The sequence below is a fragment of the Hemicordylus capensis genome, chromosome 4 (assembly GCF_027244095.1).
Source record: "Hemicordylus capensis ecotype Gifberg chromosome 4, rHemCap1.1.pri, whole genome shotgun sequence".
Lineage (NCBI taxonomy): Eukaryota > Metazoa > Chordata > Lepidosauria > Squamata > Cordylidae > Hemicordylus > Hemicordylus capensis.
Window position 1 is genome coordinate 102819870 of NC_069660.1, and position 22947 is coordinate 102842816.

The 22947-nt window shown below is 41.0% G+C and overlaps 1 protein-coding gene across 7 annotated transcripts in view; it reads left to right on the forward strand.

The window, feature by feature from the left end:
• The first annotated feature begins 1275 nt into the window (after window positions 1-1275).
• Window positions 1276-22947, forward strand: part of ALG6 (ALG6 alpha-1,3-glucosyltransferase) — a 39674-nt gene continuing 18002 nt past the window's right edge. For 2 of the 7 annotated variants that reach the window (XM_053248139.1, XM_053248143.1), the window contains exons 1-5: window positions 1277-1399; window positions 4109-4220; window positions 8871-8955; window positions 15508-15597; window positions 18053-18141. In XM_053248139.1, the coding sequence (XP_053104114.1) occupies window positions 4139-4220; window positions 8871-8955; window positions 15508-15597; window positions 18053-18141 (346 nt within the window). In that variant the 5' untranslated portion in view covers window positions 1277-1399; window positions 4109-4138. The other 5 variants (XM_053248144.1, XM_053248142.1, XM_053248141.1 and 2 more) reach the window with 5 other exon arrangements.

The window sequence follows — 22947 nt, forward strand, 5'->3', positions numbered from 1 at the left end:
TTAGTCAAACATTTCCCTGCTGCACCACTGAAGGAGTATGAGTATCCTAATTCTAGATAGATGCTTTGCAGACAGTGCTATTTCTGTCCCACAAAATGGAAACAGTCTTTGTGACAACATGTGCTAAAATGCTTGGGGAAAGATTAGTTTGTGCAGGTACCATCAGACAGTGCTTGTCAATAGGAAAGAAGGGGGTAAAACTGCATAATGCAAATGCTCAAAATTGCATAATGCAATGCTATGACAGGCCATAGGCCTGTAGCACCAGGCACTGATAACACCAGTGCTATGAGAGGTCGCTGCAGCAGAAGCGGCACTGTGTTGATAACTGCCCACCTACCAGCAGGCAGCAGTGGACAAACTGCATAGACAGACTCTCTCTGTTGCCCAGCAGTGGACCTCTTATCTTTATGTGCCAGTACACAGGCTTCAATGGATGGCAAGCATAATATTTATGGGTACTCAGAACAGAACCTACCTATTCAGCAAGGAGAGATCTACATGGAGAACATACTACCTTCAGATAGACTTAGTTACATAGCATGCCACTTTCCCAGGTTGAACAATTTTAGCTGATTTAGGCCTCATCATCCGTTCCAAAAGGCAGTGTTCATTATAACTAAATCTCGCAGATAACACACATTTTTGGCAGTGTTCTTCTCCTTACCTGAAGGCTATATGGAAGCTATGAGGATAGTTCTTTAGAGCATTTGAAGCTTGCCTTTTTTGCAGTAACAGCTGACTATCCGAGGAGGCGAGGACCCTCAGCGAGGACCCTCATATATCTCAGCAGCCTTGGTTTGCAAGCATGTTGCTGGCTCCCTGGTACCTTCTAGTATCTCCCTTTGCTCCAATTACTCGCCCCCCTCCCGTTGAAATTCAGATTATAATTTTTTTTGGAGAAAGAACCTGCTTTTATTACTTATGTTAATCTGCAGAACGCCATGTACATTGATGTAATTAATTATTTTTCGTTTGCAAAAGAAGCAGGATTTCCTTGTGGTTCTTTTTCTCAGCTCAGGTTCTAGTCCTCCCACCAGCAGTCGCCTAAAGATTGTAAACACACTTCCAGCCCCGGTCCCGTGCAAGGCGTAGGCACGTCTAAAGCCCATTAGATTCGCCCACCGAATCTAAGGCCAAACTAACTGCGCACAGGACCACACTGTTACAAGCAAGGAAATTCCATTACTTCGATTACATTTACTTCAGAGTAAACACATTTCGGCGCTTGGGTTGTAAAACAAACTCAACCGGAGGCCAGAAAAAGCCAACGTCACAGCGTGCGCGCTCCCACGCCCACCGAATCTATTACGCATGTGCGCGGTGGACTAGGCGGACCCGGAAAGCGAGCCGTGGGCGCGCATCCCCCTCTGCTCCTTTTTCGCGCCTGTCAGTCTTGGTGAGTTCGAGTGGCTAGTGCGGGGCGGTTTGCGGGCTTGCAGCCAAAGGAAGGGAAAGGCGGGCTTTACAAGTAAACTCTGGGAGGAAGGCTGTCGAGTGCGCGCTTCCAAGCGGAGCCAGGCTCGCGAGCGTGACGTTCCCCGGAGCCGGAGGATGAAAGCTTTCTTGAGATCATGGGGGAAGTGGACGGGGCAGCTGCTGCCACGTGCGGGATCGAGAGGCAGGGGGCTCTGCAGTTAAAAATCAGACTGGAGGCGAGGAGGAAGTTGACGCTTTCTGTCTTTCTGCCTTCCGCTCACCAACAGGCGTCCCTTGTTGGCCAAGTGTTAACAGGCGTAGGAGTATTGCAAGAAATCTCTCGTTGAGTACCATTCCCTAGGTCCACTCAGTTAAATTTTGCTAGACTTTGTGGCTTTCTTTGAGCAGGGCTTAGAGGCTCCAGGACCCGTTTGAAAGGGAGGGTTTACTTCCCTGGAGATAGGAAGTAATTTTTAAAAAAGCATGTCCAATTAGAATTAATTTTCTTCCCTTCTCAAGAACTACTCACATCCCTTGTATTAGGGGTTGAAGATTCACCAGTCAGCCAAGTATGTCTTTTGAAACCTTGAATCTTAACACTTCTCATTTTGGAATTAACCACTGAGGATCGCCTTTTCTCTACAGTAGCACCACAGGATGAAATGGATATTCCTTTTCCCAGCCCCTTGGCACTCTACAGAACAGAGACCTGCCTTTCTTCTTATGCTTGACAGTGTAATCTAATAGTTCTGTTGTCAAGAGTTTTTCGTTAACTTTTGCTTGCTTTGCAAAACTCTCCCTCTCCCCCACATTGCTGACCATCTTAGTGGTGTATCATGTTATGCAGAACAAAAAAGTTTGCCACCAAGTTCATACACAACAGCCAATCATAACTCGGTGACAAGCATTTTTGTATGGTATATATTTTTTGAAAATGCAAGCATATTTGTCACATTAAACACAACATGTCTGGTATATACTTAAAAGTCTCAGAAATGGAGGGCCATATACCTTTTAGCATTTTGAGCATAGGGGATACTTTATTACTACTACAGATACTACAGACTCAGCTAAACCTATAATAATCTTCATGATGATATTCTAGAAAATGATAGATCTATCATTTGTTATGGATCTTGAGAGGTCACTTGCATAGTAGGGATGTGCCCGAACCGGTTCAGCTCTCCTTAGGGAAGTGTTGAACTGGCTCAGGGGTGGTGGTGGGGTGTCGGTTCCTCTTAAAAGCAGGTAAGTAGGACCTTACCTACTGCTCTGCCACCGCACTGCTTTTCTGGCACAGCGCTCGTGGTTCAAAAGGCCATGCATGGCTGCAGCACTGCTCTCAGCAGCCTGCATATGGAGTCGGCATGCACATAGCTGCTGCGCATGCCATGCGTGTGCAGCAGCCATGTGCATGCCAACACTATGCACAGGCTGCTGAGAGCAGCGCTGCAGCCATGCATGGCCTTTTGAACCACGACCGCTGTGCCAGAAAAGCAGTGTGGTGGCAGAGCAGTAGGTAAGGTCCCACTTACCTGCTTTTAAAAGAAACTAATCTCCACCCCACCTGCGGCTGCACGAATCATTCATGCGCATCCCTATTGCATAGTCTGAGTGTTGTTTCTACACTATTTATCTGTACAAACAATGCTAAAGACTGTGCTAGATAATATAAAACCCTAGAGCCTAATGTGTAATGTCACATTACACATTAAATCACTGGCACAGTGGGGAAATGACTTGATTATCAAGCCAGAGGTTGCCGGTTCGAATCCCTGCTGGTATGTTTCCCAGACTATGGGAAACACCTTTATCGGGCAGCAGCGATATAGGAAGATGCTAAAAGGCATCGTCTCACACTGCGTGGGAGGAGGCAATGGTAAACTCCTCCTGTATTCTACCAAAAGAAAACCACAGGGCTCTGTGGTCACCAGAAGTCGAAGCCGACTCAACGGCACACTCCACCTTTACCTTTATAAGACAATACTTCAAAAATCATGTGTAGTTTATAATTATTGAACACATCTATTGCACTGTTTTCTGTGAAGAGAATGTGTAATATTTGGTCCTAATTGCCTGGGCTCCCCGCACCCGCTTTGCTATTGTATCTATCTGTGTATACATGGAGTTTCAAGGATAACAATGGTCTTTAGACAATGTCCTTTAAATAAGTACAAATAGTGGGAGAACTTTTACCATTTAAAAAGTGGCTGACTTTCTGTACAATGCAACATTGGCGTTTGCAACCCACCAGGCCTGCTGCACACATGAAAGCCAGCCTCAGCAGTCTTGTGTAACAGGGCAGTTGCCCAGCTATGTAAAACTGCTGGCGGGCAGTTGGGCTATGCTACTTCCATTGGAAAGAATGGAAGTGGTGTGGTGCAAGTGCCTGCATGCAGTTTTAAGTAGTTCAGCAACTGCCTTGGTTTGTAGCACTGCCGGGGCTGGCTTTCACATGCACAGCAGTCCTGGTTGGTCAGAATTGTTGGCCTGCATGTTTTCCACTGACTGTTCTCAGGTGTAATTAGTGAACAGCTTTCTTTGTTCTTTAACCCTGGTATAACTTGCAGAGTTACTGCAAGTGAAGCTTCTTCATCTGTGCATCCCCATGCCTGTTGATTGTATGTAGGTGAATTTGATGGACAGAAGCCTGAATTGTGTGGCTAATTGTTTATGTTTTTGTTTCAAGGTGCTATCCCATGTGGTTTGAAGAGCAGCTATGGAGAAATGGAGCCTAATGACAATTGCCGCTTTACTAGGACTTACTGTCCGTTGGACTGTATCACTTGGATCTTATTCAGGTAGTACATATTCAGAATGCACAAATAGTGCACAAATATGATATGTCTGCTTGGGATTTGGATAATGATGGTGATAACTAAAAGGAACAAACTGTAGTTTAAAAATACAAAACATATAATAAATCATATTATAAACTATTTTCTTCTTTTCCTAACTGGATTATAACTACGAGCAGTAACTCTTACAGCAAACAAAAACATCACTATGTGTTATCTTCTCTCTCCTTGTGTTCTTGCAAGGGACACACCAGATGCTAACACACTAACTCTTGCTTTGCTTTCTTTTAGTACTGACTGGAAGTGGTGATTTTAAAGTATCTAGCTGTGATTGGATCAGGTCTTGCTAATATTTTACTATTCATACTGAACCTTGTGCAGCTACCTGTAGGCAATATAGGGCTCAATGACAGGGCCGGGGAATGAGTAAGCCAGTAGTCAAGAACAGGCCAGGGATCAAGCACTAAGCCAAGCAGAAAAACCAGGAGTCAGTCATCAAGCACCAAACCAGAAATCAGGAAAAAGTCAAGGAAGCCAAGTAGTTAAGCCAAAAGAAGCAACTATAACACATCAGAATCAAAAAGAGAAAGGAAGCATCTTATGTGCTTTCCTGTAGTAGAGAGGACCAATACATGCCTTGATAGGCCAGGCTGTCCTGGACCTGGAGGTTCAAAGGCTTGCTGCAATGCAGCAAGCTACCACAGAGGGCAACAGTAAGCAGAGTCTCTGTCCAGGCTTAGGTAAATAAAGTAAAGTTGTGCCATTGGGTTGGTGTGGACTCCTGGCGACCACAGAGCCATGTGGTTTTTCTTTGGTAGAATACAGGAGGGGTTCACCATTGCCATCTCCTGCGCAGTATGAGATTATGTCTTTCAGCATCTTCCTATATTGCTGCTGCCTGATATAGGTGTTTCCTATAGTCGACTCCCATAGTATGGGAAACATATCAGTGGGGATTTGAACCAGCAACCTCCTGCTACCTAGGCAATTTACTTCCCCGCTGCACCATTAGGTGGCTCCAGGCTTAAGTAGGTCCTACAAAAGCTCCAGTACCTTCTTGGAATTTTGAAGTTGTGGGGGGAAACCCTGTTTTTTTCTGGGGGGGAAATGAAAATTTTGGAAAAAATTGAAATATAGGCAATACAGTACTGTTTTTTAAGTGCCCTTTACAGCTCTAAAGTCACATTGTTTCTTTAGGAGCATTTATTGTGTGTAACTTGCTTTGCTTATAACATCAATAATGTTTATATATTACATTTAAAAGTTTAGTTTATTCAGACACTTAGTCCAAATGTAGTAATTTACTTTTAAATATTGTTTAATTTTTGTTACAAATTGGCTGCAATATGCGGAACTCCAAGGAATCTAGCATCTCTGTTCGCCAGTTTCTTCTGTTTCCAGTATCAACTTTTTGCCAGCTTCTCATAAACTGTCAACAACTGTTTAAGAAAAGCAGGCAAAAAGTTAATGTTGAAAATGGGGGGGAAGTACAGCACCCCACCAGGGCGACCCACTCTTTCTTGCTGCAGAAGATGGAGGAATCTGAAGCAAGCACGAAGCTGGGGAGGATAAAGATTATAGGACCTTTCCTTATATGAATATATTTCAACAACTTTTCTTAAATTTTATTCATAATTCCAAAAGAAAATATTTCATAATCCATTTTTTAATTTTCCCAATTTTTCCAGAAAATAAACCCTTTGGAGGGAAAACTGGGGTTTCCCCTGAATCCCCCACCCCCACTGGCCTTAACATTTCTAGTTGCAGAGATACTGAAAAAGATGTTATAAACTAGAAGGAACCATCACTGGTTGTTTTAGGTATCCAGATCTTGCCAGCATGCCTATGAGTAGTAATATTAGCCTTGTAATTAAGCCCACAGCCACTTAATGGCACAGTGAGAAAGTAACTTGCCTAGGGAGCAAGAGGTTGCCGATTTGAATTCCGGCTGGTATGTTTCCTAGAAACACCTATATCGGGCAGCAGCGATATAGATGGATGCTGCCCTTTAACGTTTTTACACCATGCCACTGTGGGCAGCTGTGGCTTCAGCAGCTTTAGAAGCCCTGCTAAAAACCTCAGTAGCTGGCTCCTGCAAGTTGACTCCCCCCACCCATGTCATGTATTGTCACTGTGCTGTGCTTTGCGGATTTCCTGATGCAGGAAACCTGAAGACCTGCTGGCTTTCTGAGTTAAATACATGTATTAATCTCATTGTCGACTGATTAAGTGTTGACTCTTAGCGACCACATAGATAGATTATTTCCAGGATGATCTGTCTTTAACTTGGCCTTTTAGGTCTCTCAATGGTGCATTCATTGCTGTCGTAATCGAGTCCATCCACCTTGCTGCTGCTGGTCCTCTTCTTCTCTTACCTTCAATTTTTCCCAGCATTATGGACTTCTCAAGGGAGCTGGGTTTTAGCATAATGTGTCCGAAGTATGATAGTTTGAGCCTGGTCATTTGTGCCTCGAGTTAAAATTCTGGATTGATTTGTTCTATGGTCCATTTGTTTGTTTTCTTGGTTGCCCATGGTATCCTCAAAAGTCTTCTCCAGCACCAAAGTTCAAAAGTTCTATTATCCATTCCCATTCACAAAAGAACTGACTATTTGGAAATCTGTTGTGTGAATGTTTTGTATTGTAGAAATTGTCTTTTTTGTGCTGTATAGGGACAAATTATATCCTCCTCTGCTGCTTGTATGAATTGCTCACACATAGATCATATGAAAGAATTGTATATGGGTTTCCTATATTTAAAAGGAACTCTTCAATCTCCATGAAACTAGAGTCAATATCTTAGCAGAAATAACTGTGCTCTCAATAAGTAATCAGAAGAGACAGGAAATGAATAATCAGTGTACTGAAGTATCTAATGTGATACTACTATTATTAGATTGTTCTGTGGTAGCCGTGTAAGGAAAAACCCATGAACACTTTGTACAGCTGATGGTTTTTTCCATGAAAATTAAAATAATTCCAGACAAGGGTAGTATCTGGGGGAAATGATGGGGAATGGGGTCATTCATTTTTCATCATTTAATGATGAAAAGACTTTGGAATGCTCTCCCAGTGGTCATTCACGCCTCGGACTCCATCATAGTTTTTAGAAAGCTTGTTAAATCTTTGATTTTTATCCAGGCCTTTACATGATTGTTTTATTGCTGCTTCTGTGTGTTTTTATCCGTGTACAGTTTTTATGTCTGTATTTTTATATATTTTAAATTAGATTTGTTATATTTTTAGCTTACTGCTTTTAACTTTTAGTTTTTTTATTATGTTTTTAATTTTTGTAAACCACCTTGGGATTGTTTTTAATGAAAGATGGTATATAAATTAATGAAAGGCGGTATATAAATTTAACAATAAATAAAAAATAAATTAATTAATATATAAACTGAGCTAAGGCTTTGAACCGGATTTGGAAGCAGGAACTTGGAAAACAAGTATACTAAATTAGATACTGCAAATAAGAACACAGTGAGCTACTTATTTAAAGACTAAAACAGCAGAAAGGCACCTGCATACTAGTGCACAAACACAAATGTGTGAATGTTCACTGTAGCAGTGTACCAGGGATCATGGTTTCGAGGAAGCAGGATACTATATAATTAATATTTCTGATTATTTTGTAAGATGATTTTTGTAAAGTTATTATTTTGTAAGATGGGATGGGTCATGGCTCAGTAATAGAGCATCTGCTTTGAGCATCAGTTTCACTCCTTGGACTCCTCCAGTCCAGGTAGGGCTGAGAGACCTCCTGCCTGAAACCTTGGAGAGCCACTGCTAGTCAGTACAGACAGTGCTGAGCTAGATAGACCAGTGATCTGACTCAGTCTAAAATAATGCCTACGTTCCTATGAAAAAGGTTTTGTTCCTATGTCTGAAAAACTGTCTGAAACTGTGTGAAAGATAATACTTATCAAATAATTTAGAACAGGGGCTGACATCCTAATTAATGAAGTGTGTATGTTAGGAGGGTCTGTGGTTTGTACCAGGAGCCCTTGCAAAACTACCCCAGTCCTGTACTTGTGCCAGGGGCGGAGCCACCATTGAGCGGGCAGGTTCAAAGAACCCAGGCTGCTGCCAATCAAGGGCCTCACTTGGCACCCCAGTCACACCCCCTGCGTCTGATGTCAGACACGGGGGTGTGGTGGTGGTGCGCCACCGGCAGGAGGAACACAAGACTTTTTCTGTTGCACAAGAGTATTTCACACTTCGTAAGAGCAGACACATGTTGTCAACCCTCAGCATCATGTTTTTTCTCTATAAGAGCACTTCCGGAGTGTGAGCAGCACTCAGAAGTAAGAGTGCAAGTGCAGCACTGGGAACGTTTCACAAGGACTTCCAGGGCATCCTGCAGACCTTCCTAATGTGCATGCTTCATTAGTCAGGATGTCAGCAACTGAAAGTGTCCTATGTCTTGTACTACCCTGAGATATTTTTGTCGTCTTAGAAAATATGTATTACTGTAAAAGATCACAGATGTTAATGCTTGACATGCATTTATATTATAAATATTACATTAATTTCTACACAAACTGTTTAATTAAAAGCAGCAATACAGTAAATAACACAAACAATTTGGTGAGTATATAAACTAATTTACGTTAATAAGCAGTACATATAGTTTTGTTTTCTTTCTTTTTTTTAGGTGCAGCAAAACCACCTATGTATGGAGACTATGAAGCTCAAAGGCACTGGCAAGAAGTTACCTACAATCTGCCAGTCAGGCAGTGGTATGCTTCAGTTTGGAAGTTTTGATTCCCTTTGTATAAGGAAAGGGTATCATTTGGGGGAAAAGAGTGTTAACTTTACTCTAATTCTATGCATGTTTACTTGGAAGTAAATCCCATGTTGTTAAGTGAAGCTTAACTCTAGACTTAAGTGCACCTTATTCCTGGGTGTACATACACCTTATACTCACCTGTGTGTCTACTTTCTGGGAGTGTGTATAGACTGTGATCCTATGCACTTCCTTTCTGGAAGTGAAGCCCATTGAAAAACCCCACTGAAGTTCCGAGAAGGACTTATTTTCAAGAATTTATGTTTTAGATTGCTCTGCATGCATCTTTATTATTATTTGAATTACTCAGATCAATTTTATGACTTATCATGTCTATCCATGTTTCTCTTAACATGTATCCTTATAATTAAACCATACTTTAATAATCAATACCTATGTCTAAACATGTTTCAGAAAGTTTGGGCAGAATAGTTCAAAAAGAAAAAGTAAATCATAACTATTCCTATCCCTGAAAAATAATAATGGCTTGGATCCCAACTTGCTGCTTAATTTGTAGTCGTTTCTTCCATGGTAGAATGGAAGGAGAGTTGTTTCAGCAGAAGCGGTTCTTGCATGAGTGCAACTCCCATACATGGAAGGAGCTTAGCACAAGCAGAGTAATGAGCTGGGATCCAAACCATTATACTCAATTGGAGTTTTAGCAAAGCTGTAACAAAATGTACACTTGAAATTTTCTCCAATTTAAACAAGCTTTTAAAATTATTTTAGATTTGTAAGCAATGTAAAAGCTCTAAAAACCAGAAATTAAGACAAAAGTAGTGGATTTATAATTTTCACACTTCCATCCTTATATTTCTGTTTCCAACAGCTTGGGTCAAACATTGCTTCTATTTAGTAAGCTTGGCAGCTTTATATGTATGTTTGTTTTAAAATATTTCTACACTTTTTTTCTAAAAATAAAAAGTTGCACAAAGCAGTTCATATTAAAATAGATAGTAAAATAGTAAATCCAGCAATGACCAACAAAGCAACAGTTTAATATATAAAACCAGTATAAAAATTTTAATAGCCTGTTAAAAGCTATCCTTAAAAAGTGAGTCTTAAGCGGCTATTAAAAAGCCATAAGTGTGGAAACCTATCCGGTAGGAGTTCCACATGCATGATGCTACTATTGAAAGGTTCTGTCCCTAGTCCTTACAAGATGGATATGAGCCTGCAATGGACCAGATAGCAGAGCCTGATATGAAGAGCTTAAGGCCCACCCAGGCAGGTACATAAGGGTGAAGACAGTCCTTAAGGTAACATAGGTAGTGACATGGTCCCAGACCATGTAGGGCTTTGGGAAGTGGAAAAGATTGACAGTTGCTGTTGAGCAAGACCATAGAAGGGAAAGGCAGGGCAAGAATGAAACTGTATGGCAAAAGGCTACCTAGGATGCACCCAATATCTAAAAGCATAATAGGACTCAGTATAGCAGAAGAGAGGTAGGGTAGGACAGAAATGTAGTTAAGAATGCAGGGAGGAGGTAATGAGGGAGGTCGAATTTATGAGTAGGGAATTCTAAGGGAAGAGGTTGCCCAAGGCTGAAGAGTTCTTTTTCATGGTATCTTTCTCATCTTCCAAAGACTACAGTAAACTGTCCAGTCTGATAAACCTGGTACAGAGGGGTCTCCATAGTGGGAGTCATAGGTCAGTGACAGAGCACACAAAGTGTCATGTTCAATCCTTGGCAGCTCTAATTAAAAATAAAAGATGATGGTCTCTGATATCAGGGCTGCTGGAAACCTTTGCTAGTCATAGTAGAAAATATTGAGATGGTTTGACTTGATATAAGGCAACTTTATATATTCAGATGTAAAGGTTGCAGTGAATATAATATGTAACAGGGATTTGTGAATTGATTTGGGTACAAATCAATTTATACCCGAATCTAGCTGATTCAGGTGATTTGGAGACAGAACAAAACACCCCTGTAGTCCATTGGCTAGATTCAGGTCCAAATCGAATCACACCAGATTTGATTCAAATCGACTTGAGATTCAGATTCCTCCTATCAATTTCCCCAGATTCCATTTCATTTAAAAAAGAAAGCTAAGTTTTCGTCCTTGTAGAAGTAAAGTTATGGAGAAAATGTGTGTTCACTATTTTTCAAGTCTTTGTATTCTTTGGTGTATAATAACTTCCCCTCCGTGAATCCCTATGAGGATTCATTACACACCTTCATTTCTTCTATTCATGTTGACTGTCTTTTGACAGTGTCAGCTGTGGACTGCCATGTGCCAACTACACCCCCTTCCACCCGCAAGGCAATGGGGTACTACTCAGTTTCTGCTCTATGAACTTTTTCAAGTGTTTAGACTCTGGTGTTTTATAATCTTTCCTCATAATGAATCCATATTAGGATTAATGAATCCGTATTAGGATTCATTACATCCCAAAGAGTCTAAACACCTAAAATATTCCTAAAATATAAACTGAGTACCCAGTTGCTTGCAGGTTGGGGGGGGGGGTTGTTGGCAGGCACATGGGATGCCGCTAATTCCTCACAGAATGAACAGAAGAAATGAAGGTGTGTAATGAAGACACCAAAGAATCTACTCTTCAAAAATTCCTAAAAAATAAACTGAGTACCCCAGTGTGTGTGTGTGTGTGTGTGTGTGTGTGTGTGTGTGTGTAGTTTACACATGGCAGTTGTCACTGTCCAAGGACAGTCAAAATGAACAGAAGAAATGAAGGTGTTCAATGAATCCTCATAGGGATTCACTATGAGGAAAAGTTATTATACACCTAAGAATCCAAACACTTGAAAAATAGTGACCGCACATTTTGCTCCATAACTCCACTTCTACAAGGGCTGGAGCTTAGCTGCTGCTTCTGCTGCTGCTGCTGCTTCTTCTTCTTCTTATTAATAACCCTAACATGGAACACCAGCTTTATTATATGACCACCAGCTTTATTGTTGTTGTTGTTATTAATAATAATAAAGCTGGTGGTCCATGTCAGGGTTAGGATAGGGTGACTTCGAATCCCCATTATTTCCTATGGTGGACATATACAAAATCTGTAAAAACTTTTTAAAAAGTCATAAAAATTAACCAAGTGCCCCACTGCCTTGAAATTTGGGTGGTAGGTGGCACCTATGGGGACCTACCCATCACCCTGAATTTGGTGCCCCTAGGACATATATAAGTGGTCTAATTAATCTAAATCTGAATTTAATCAAAATTTGATAATCAAAATTTAATCAAATTTAATCGAATTCACAGATTGTACATGGGGGGACAGATTCAGACACAAAACAAATTGGGGTGATTCAATTTTGGCACAAATCGAATCGAGAAAATTGATTCGTGCACATCCCTAGTGTGTGTGTGTATATATATACACACCCACACCCAGGAATGGCTTTATGTCATGGAGTACTGGGATAGTAGGAGTAAGGGAAGTAGGGAGTGTCTGCTTGAAATCTGATTTGATAAAGATTAATAAGACACTAGAACTGACAATCAAGAGGACAAAGGCTAATGAGGGTGCATTTGTCATCAAAACTGCACACTACAGTCAACCAGTGTGTTCTACTAGATTCATGCTAGAAAGTCAACATTTGTCCTGCATAGATTGCTACATAACTGTGCATAACAGTTATGACAGTGTGGAAAGTGTAACAGGAAGCATTTTGGTAGTGGCTGAGTTTTGCTGTTGCAGCAATTTGTGATCCCTTCTGCTAGGTGCAAAAGGGTGCATTTTCAGACAGTTCCCCAAAAGTCTTTGTCTTTCAAGAGGGTTCAGTAATATGCTCAGATATTTCCATGTACTTCACGTTCACTTCCTTTGTTCAGAAACAAAGTATATTAAAAAGGTAGGCAGTAAACTACAAATGTGATTTGTATGTAGTTTTCTTGCATGTGATTTTTCTGAGCCAGAGGCACGCATTTAAATCTTTCTGCCTTTCTTCTCTATCTTTCTTTGGAGCCCATGCATATTTATTAAAGACAACCTTGACAGCATCTTTCCTCCTTATATTGCAAGTTAGAAAAGTGGCAGTTCTTACCTTTTACCCCATCAGCATATACACATTTCCCCCTATGGAATCTAAGCCTGAATCAGAGCACAATACATGATGAAGTGAGTGGGATACTAACTAGTAAATTGCAAGATATTAAAATCCAAATGAAGGAGTTAAACTGTCCTGGCATGAGAAATTTTGAACGGTGGGATAAGGGGCAGAGATGCAGCTTTAAGAAATATGATTTATCATGAATTGTTCATAAGATACTTCAGGCTGCTCATAAGGTATTCAAGAAATATCATTTATTGTAATAAATGTCAAAAATTGGCTGCATTTGAGTGGATAGACTGGAAAAGCTAAGAATTTGCCCCTTGGCAATTATAAAATACTAGTCACTCTGTTTCACAGAGATTTAAAGGTTCTGATGTCTTATTTTTGTAACTTTTATTTTCATTGAATAAAACCTTCTGCCTTTCAACTTGAAGATGTGGCTAAATTCTGACTGTTCTCCACAGAAACATAAGTACAGAATAGTCGTATGAATGAAAACCCTTTTGCTTTTGCACTTCCATATTGTTCTCTGGAGGTTACTTTCTTGGGATAGTTTGGAGGGCCAGTTGAATTTGTTACTGCTGACATGTCTGAGCAGGTTCATGACCCTTGTCAACTATTGTGTCGATAACTCAGTTACAGCTGTTGTTAGGGTCTTTAGAAATTCCTAATCCTTTGCAAGCCAACAGTACTATCTAGTTATGCTTGATAAGGGCAGTCTTTTTTTCCTAAGCACAGCAGTTTGTGTTTTCTGACAAGAGTGGTCAATCATTCTTCTTAAGCTCAGATGGATGGGTGCTCTGTTTTTGGAGCAGAGGACGGAGTTAGCATTAGATCTGTGTAATTTCTCTTAGGCATAGTAAGAGAGAATCTGTGCTGAAGACTGCGGAACCACTTAGTAGACATAAATTTGGTAGGAATGGATTTAAGATTACCAGTTAGTGACAATAGTAACTGGACTCAATTAATATATCCCACACAGAGGTCAGTGCCCCCCCCAACACTCTGCAATCTGCAAGTGGCAGAAATAGACACTGAAAATGCTCAAGAATCCTGTTCAAGAAATCTAGTGATATCTTTCTAATAGGGCAGGTTCAGGCAATACATTAAAAGCTGGACCACTGGTTCTCGGAGTTCAGCAGTGACCCTGACTTCCGGTGGTGTGTGTGGGAATATCCTGACACTGGTTGTATTGTGCAAACCTGCCAATATTGTTATATTTATGGTGACTTTAGGTTCTGAACCCAACATTTAAGTTTTGAACTCAACAGGTCTTCAGGAGAACCTTAAAGATCCATCTTTTTAGCCTGGCTTTTAATTATATCTAATTTTAATTTTAATCTGGTTTAAATGGTTTTAAAAAATATTTTAATTGTTTTATTATATGTTTTTTATTTTAACGTAAACTGCCCTGAGCCACTTTATAAACTGAATAAATAAATAAAATCAATAATATAAACCACAGTAGAAGTTGGCTACAGATGTTGGATTTGGAACCTAAAATCTGTTGGAAAATGCTAACAGTGGGTTCACATGACATGACCAATGTCAGCATAACCCTGTCTGCTGCCACTGGAAGTTGGGTTTGCTGCTGAACTCTGAGACCCGGAGGTTCAGTGTTTACTGTGTTATCTGAATTTGCCCATTGGAACATTATGGGCCAACAGAAGAAACCTTTAAGATTATATAGCCCACTAAAGTCCAAAACTGAGGGCTTTAAATTTTTGATAAAATAAAAGCTGCTCTGTCGATGGTTTAAGTTCAATACATTTTAAATAACTCCAAACTCTTTATTCCCTTTTCTGTTGCTCCAACTTAGTGAGCACATATTGTCCTGGTTAAGACAGGCTAATCTCAGGATTGAAAATACCATCTTGTCAAAGCCAGCTCAGGGCCTTATTAAGTCAATTGGTCCTAGAGTATGTTGGCTCGAATCCAAAGAACTAGGAGAGGAAGGAAAAAATCATTAGTGCTGCTCCATGAACACGTATGCAGAGACTACTAGAAAATGTCTAACATTGTAGTGCCAGAGTTTATCATATATAAAGATAAAAATGCAAGTATCAGAATCTAGTATATCAGATCTTGTGAATCACAGCATTTGAGACAAACATTTCTACAAGACTTTCATAGTCCAGTAGATTTTGATTATTTCAGTTCTGTTTCATAGAAATAAATATTTATTTCCCAGAACATTTTTAGCTGTCATAGGCACATATTCTATCCCCTTCCAATTCGTACTGCTGCCTTCCCCACTTACACAAACATTAACATTAGTATGCACTATAACTATGAGTGTTGATAATTGTTTCAGTAAAGAAGCAATCTGCAACAAAACACTAGCATTTTTTAAGAAGTGTCTTTACCACTACTTAAACTGGCTACATTCTTAACAGGTTGGCATAACCAAAATTAAGTGAAGCTTTCTATAAAATATGTCAAAACTTTTAAATATTAATTTTAAAGTTTCGTTTTGTTTTTCAGGTACTTCAACAGCAGTGACAATGATTTACAATACTGGGGCCTTGACTATCCACCTCTTACTGCTTATCACAGTCTTTTGTGTGCTTATGTGTAAGTTAACTATTTGGGGTTTATTTAAAATACATCTTTGAAGCCTTATACAGTTATTATGTTGTACTTGAGTACAGGTGTGTGTATACAGTTAGATGTTTCTGTGTGTATGACTGTATGTGCATTCACTTTAAAAGCACACCTAAGTACAGGCACCCCAAATGCATGGTACAGATGGGAAGTGTACTGCTGTATGTGCATTCAATATGTACACGGATTGTACATGTGTTGAACATAACATATGAATAGGATTAGAAGAGATAGGCTAATGCAATACAATTCAGAGGTTCTGAATGCATGGGTGTTCTGATGTACACATACAAGTTCCACATACATAAAGGTTTTCTCAGGTCTGACAATGACATCTCTGTGCATCTCCTTCATTGTTGTATTGAATGGAAAAGACTATGCGTATTGTAAGGTCTGTGTACCACAAATGGGCCTGCATTACTTTGCATTGGGGTCATAATCCTGGAATCATTGCCATGTTTGTAGTTCATATTCTGGGGGGGAAAAGATTATTTATGCCTGTGGAACCATGAGGACACTATGACTTAATTCATATAATTTTAAATAATTTTGCATTTGTTTGACTGGAGCTGAAGGGATTATTATCAAATCACTAGTGGAAAAGGGAGTGTCTTGTATTTTGTCTCATAGCTCTGTATTTTATGTAAACAGTAAATCTCTTTGCCCAAATATCAGATTGTTTGAACATTTTACATGTTCCCTCCATGCATTTGAAATAATATTGGATTGTAGCAGGGAAGTTGTGAATGGAGAGCCCCTTCTGCTTGTGCATAACAGGTGCCCCATTTCCCCCAATTCCTCCCTTCTGATGCAACCCCTTTCACCCCACTTAACATTGTTCTGCAGGGTTCCTCATCCCTTAAAAGCAGATTTCCAGGATGAGCAGGAAAGTCCTGTTTCACAAAACTCTGCTTGCACTTCTTTGGATCCAGCTTGTATTTTATATCTTCTGGGCCCAAGCATTTTAACAGGAAATCTGGAATAGTGTAAAATATTGACAAACTGTTCTGTGGTTATAAAATCCAAAGCTCTATGGGAGCTGTGGCATTATTATATCCTTGCATAGGCAAGTGTGTGTGTGTGCTGCTGAGAGCTATAGCAGATGAAAGTTCTGTATTCACAGAACTTTGGGTGTACAGTTTAGTAATGGGAGCCTCAAGTGCATAGAGCTTTGGCTTGTTGATGTTGGCTGGCTGGCACCCAGATGAACCAAGTGTGGGTGCTAGGTGAGAAGGGCTGATGCTGATGATGGCTTCAGCTAATGCAGCATCAGCAATTGTGCAAGTGGGAACTAAGAAAAGCAACTTACCTTTCCTTTGGATACCCTCTGTGCCACCTAAACAGTGTCACCTAAACAGATGTCCCTGAAGGTCACGTAGCCTTCAAGGATATATTGTCATGTGGCACAGAGCACTTCTGGGGAAGGGGAGGTTGTTGAAATTTGCAGCCCACTGTGTGAGTGCTGATGCTACTTTATTTGGGAACTCAGCAGTAGCACCACTTCTCACTTAGCACCTATACCCACACATTGTTATACCCACATTGTCAGCTGCTAATTTGGGGAACAGATATACATGAAGACTCACATTAAAGAATTTGCTTGAAACTGACAGAAATATCTCTGTCATGTGCATTTATTGAGTTATTGGGCTGATTCAGGCATCACATAGAACCACAGTTAAAGCTTCGTTCTTTGTAACATCCTTGAACCTCATGAGTGCATACTCCTCCCTCTTATTTAAGTGAGTCTCCAAAAATATTCTACTTCTGATGTAGGTTAGAATAAACTAAGGCCGAATGGATGATCCTGACTTATTCTAATCAACTTTCCTAAAATAAACAGAGATATGGAGAGATATGAAACTTACTTCAAACGTTGGGTTTATAACTTGGTTTGTTATAGGAAAGTGGGTTAGAATAAACCAAGATTTGTCTGTTCAGATGTCATGACTGATGTTGGTTGTTTTTAACCTATATTGGAAGTAGAGTTCTTTGGGCTTGCATGGGCAGAGGAGAGGGGAGCACGTTCTCCCATGGCTTGGGGAATGGATGCAGAGCCAAGTTCTCATCATGGTTCCATATGATGCCTGAACTAGTCCATTTTAAGTTTATGATTGAGGATTTTTTCCTCCATCATGGCCTTCAGCCATAAAAGTCCCTAAAAAAAATTGGATTTACATAAGAAGAGAATGCTTACAGATTCATCTGAGGTGGGGATTATTAATATGGGGTGGCGGAGGACATTTGCTCAACATCTGGCAGCTTCTTTATTTGTATATTAGAATATGCTTTTATACTACAATATGTAAAAGAAGATTTCCATTTTTTCATTACTGATGATTGTTTAACTATTATTGTGTTGCTAGGCTGAATATTCAGCTGAGAGAATTCCCTACTTTTTATGTTTCTGTACTTCATTTTACAGCGCAAAGTTAATAGATCCTAGTTGGATTGCTCTGCATACATCCCGTGGTTATGAAAGTCAGCCACACAAGTTATTCATGCGTGCAACAGGTAGAAAATGGCGTTTTCCCTCCCCAGGAGGAGCTCGCAATGTTTTTTTTTTTAAACATCTCATTCTATACTCTGTGATATAGAGAAACCATGCAAGGAATGTTCTCAAGGTGAGGAGGATACAAGGAAAGGAGCAATGAGGAAAGGGTACTCCCACAGTGGCCCTTGCATCATAATTTGGAGGAACACCATATCCCTAACACCAATGCAACTTTAGACTGACAAAAGGTTACTGTGAGGAGAATATGTCTCTGCCTGAGTTGCCAGGGAGAGTGACAGTTACTACTTAAGCGGCAGCATTTATAGAGCAGCATTGGATCAATTTGTCTACTTGACATAATAGTTTTGCTAATTTATAGTATAGAAGACTAAAATTTGACAACACTCTTGAGTTCATTACTATTATTAGCTATGCCTTTCTGTTTGTCTACAATATGTGGATAACATTAAACCAGTAGAATTTTGGACTAACCAGATTCCACCCATGTGCCCTGTCTGTCTGTTAGTCAAATTTGTAGACCAAACTTCCATCTTTCGGTGGTTTGCAACAACATAAAATAAATTTAAAATGAAAACCTTAAAACAGACTAGTTTTTAAAGAGCTTGGGTGAAAAATTAGTCTTTAGGAACTTTCAAAAAGTTGTCAGAGATGGGGAGGCTCATTTCAGCAGGGAGTGCATTCCAGAGTCTCGGGGCAACAGAGAAGGTGCGTCCCTGTGTAGCCAACAGATGGCAGCTGCAGACGAATCTCTCTGGAGGATCTCAATGGGTGGTGGGGCTCATGGCAAAGAAGATGTTCTCTTAAATACCCAGGGCCTAAAGTCTTTAGGGCTTTATAGGTTATAATTACACCTTGTATTTTGTCTGGAAACCCATTGGTGGTGTAGTATTAGTATAGTAATACTACATAGTATTACTATAGTAATACTATACTTTTAGTATAGTACTAATATTGTCTCTTCAAGATGACCAGGAGACCAACCTGGCTGCCACATTCTGTACCAATTGCAATTTCTGGACTACGTACAAAGGCAGCCCCTTATACAATACATTGCAGTAGTCAAGTCTGGAGGTTGCCAGCATGTGAACCACTGTTCTGAGATCGTTTATCTTAAGAAACAAACGCAGCTGGTATATCAGCTGAAGCTGATAGAAAGCACCTCTGGCCACCACATCAACCTGAGACCTGAGAGAGATTTGGATCCGGAACCACCCCCAGACTGTTCCTTCTGGGGAAGTGTGACCGCATCCAGAACTGGCAGATCAAAATCATCTGCCAAGTTCCAACCCTGCACAATAAGTACCTCTGTCTTTTCTGGATTCAGTTTGTTATTCCTCATCCAGCCCATAGGCAGTACCAGAGTGTGTGAGGGGAGGGCAAGTGCCCCCAGACAATTAGCTCAACCCTCCCACCTTTCCCCCATAGCTGGATCTCTGTCGTAACTTGAAGGAAAAGCACTTCTCACATAGTCCCAAGTGTTTTTCATCATCATCATCATCATCATCACTCTCTTCCTCAAGAAAGAGAGAGCATTTTCCTATGGGCTGAATTCTGTTCTCCATCCGTAAGAAGAGAGCTTGCTGGGAGGCTGGTGTCTGTTCTTTTACCAGCAGAAGTTCCCCTTGCTTGAGCTGGGAAGTTTGCAGAGCTGGCCCTCTCTCCCTCTGGCCTTGAGTAGCAGCGTTTCACCATCTGTTGATCCTGTGCTGGCTGCAGCCATGATCCAATTGCCTTGACATGCTGCAGCTGTGTGGGGGCTGTTCCAGCTGCCAGGCTCCAGAAGCCAACATGAGAGGTGGTCCCTGGGGCCTTTTTGATTTAAAAAGGGACCAGGGCTAGCTGGCCACCAAAGGAGGCTGGCCTTTGGTGGTGGCTTTTGGGGGTGGACTGAGGGCCGGGACCAACTTATTGTTCTGGATCATTGGAAGGTAGAGTCCTGCTCACTTAATTGTTGCTTAGTTTTTAGTTAGGCTTGATACAGGTGTGTGTCTTGGGTTGAACAGAGATGAGGAGGGGGATGACCTTGGGGCAGCTATACCAGTGGTGGTGGGTAATTTATGAAGATATGGCGTTGGTAGGCCAGTGCGTCATTATAGGGGAAGGGAATTCAGAAATTTAATTGCTATTGCCTCTTTGGCAGGCCTACCAGCTCTTTGATTATAAGAATACCACTTCCCTTACCAGGTTCCCTGTCAGGGATTTGGCCTATATTGAATGTGTATACCTAAGTCTAGGCACCAAGACTTAGGACTTCTGCTGGTGTACTGATCACCCCGCTGACCATTGGAGACCATAACACAGCTGATGGACCTGGTTGCTGAGTTGGCATTGGAGTGGCCCAGGTGGTTGTTGGTGGGGGACTTCAATGTTTGCTTTGGGACCGGGTTGTCGGGAGTGGCTCAAGAGTTCATAGCGGCCATGACAACAGTGGGCCTATTCCAGTTGGTCTCTGGACCAACACATGATGCTGGTCACACACTCAATTTGGTTTTTTGCTCTGCTCAGGGTGGTGTTCCATGGGTGGGGACTCCTGTCATCTCCCCATTGTCATGGACGGATCACCATCTGGTTAAGGTAGAACTTACAGCCTTGACCCACCTCTGCAGGGATAAAGGACTTATTAGATTGGTCTGCACAAGGAGGTTATTGGATCCGATAGGATTCCAAGAAGCCCTGGAAGGGTTTAGGGTTGGCTCTACAAGTGATTCTGTTGATGCTTTGGTGCAAACATGGAATAATGAACTCACTAGAGCAGTAGACACAGTCTCTCCTAAGCGTCCTCTCCAACTTGCTTTAAAGACAGGAGCTGAAGCGGCGAGGTGGATGACTAGGGCGCAAGTGGAGGAAGACTTGGTGTGAGTCTGATCTGATACAACACGAAGCACATTTGAAGATTTATGCTCTGGCAGTGCGGACGGCAAAGAAGCAGTTCTTTTCTGCCCGCATTGCTTCTGCAAACTCATGTCCAGCTGAGTTGTCTAGGGTTGTGACGGGGTTAGTATGTACCCCCCTTGAATTTAAGCTCGGAACAATCAGTTACTTGCTGTGTCATTTTTAACAACTTTTTTGCAGATAAAATTTCTTCCATTCAGGCTGAGCTGGATTCCACAGTTACTGCAGAGTCTACTGTAGAAGTGTCCTTAACTCTTCTTATGGGATTCGATTGGATCATTTTAAGTTTGTGATTCCTGAGGAAATGGACAAACTGTTTTAGACTGTGCACCCTACAACCTGTTTTCTTGACCCTTGCCCAACTTGGCTTATCTCATCTAATAATAATATTATTAGAGAGGGTCTGGTAAATATTATAAATGCTTCTCTGAGGGAGGGCAGGATGTTAAGGAGGCTATTATTAGACCACTTTTGAAGAAAGCTACACTGGATCCCTCGGAATTAGCAAATTGCAGACCTGTTTCTAATCTTCCATGGTTGGGCAAGGTGATTGAGTGGATGGTGGCCTCTCAGCTCCAGTTTTGTATGATGCAGATTATCTAGACCCATTTCAAACTGGCTTTCGTGTGGGCTATGGGTTTGAGACTACCTTGGTCGGCCAGATGGATGATCTCTAATTGGCTATCAACAGAGGGAATGTGACTCTGCTGATCCTTTTGGATCTCTCTGCGGCTTTTGATACCATCAACCATGGTATCCTTCTGGACCGCCTGCTTTGGCTGATACATCAGCTACATCCATTTCTAGAGGTGAAGGACCTTAAACAGTGGTACATATGCTGGTAACCTCCAGACTAGACTACTGTAATGCGCTCGTTGTGGGGCTGCTTTTGTACATAGTCTGAAAACTACAATTGGTACAGAATGCGGCAGCCAGATTGGTCTCTGGAACAAATAACACCAGTTTTGAAAGAACTGTACTGGCTGTCGATATGTTTCCGGGTGAAATACAAAGTTTTGGTTATTACCTATAAAGCCCTTAATGGCTTGGGTTCAGGATATTTAAGAGAGCACCTCCTTTGTCATAAACCCTGCCACCTTTTACAATCTTCTGGAGAGGTCCAGTTACGTTTGCCATCATCTCGTCTGGTGGTGACTCAAGACTGGGCTTTCTCTCTGGCTGCCCCAGGGCTTTGGAATATGCTTCCTGCTGAAATCAGAGCGTCTTCTTCTCTGTTTGTTTCCAGGAAGACCCTCAAGATTCTCCTGTTCTTGCAAGCTTTTAATTAGAATTAATTTTAATAATTTGTTTTATATTGGTTTTTATTGTGTTTTATGTATTTTAATCTGTGGTTTTTAATATTAAAATGTGTACACCGCCTAGAGATGTACATATCAGGCAGTATAAAAATATGATAGATAGATAAATAAATATATTTAGTTTACCTAATAAATGCACCTGATCCTTCTATATTCCCCAGAACTTTGGTGCAGTGGCGTGCTCCTTCTGTGAATTTAAGTTTTGCTCATGCCAGGCCCCTGTGCATGAATGCAAACCTCTCCATTCTCAGAAAGAACTTCTGCCAACAGCATGCTACCGCATCCAGTGTCTGGATGCCATTATATTGTTTTGGGTGCTGCCACTTGCTCACATTGAGGACTTCTAATTCTATAACAAAGTGAAGTTTTCACTGAGACATGGTAGATGCTAATATACACATGCAAATTCAATTGATTCTAAATATTGTAAATCAGTATTTGTTGTTTTCATTAACAGTATTTTCCCAATGTTTTCAGAACTTTCCAGTGCTGCAATATGCAACCCTAAAGATCAGTGTGTATTTACCTTTACATCTAAAGGAAGGGGGGGGGGAACCAGTGGTCATCTTCACAAGCATATTAATTGACTGTTAA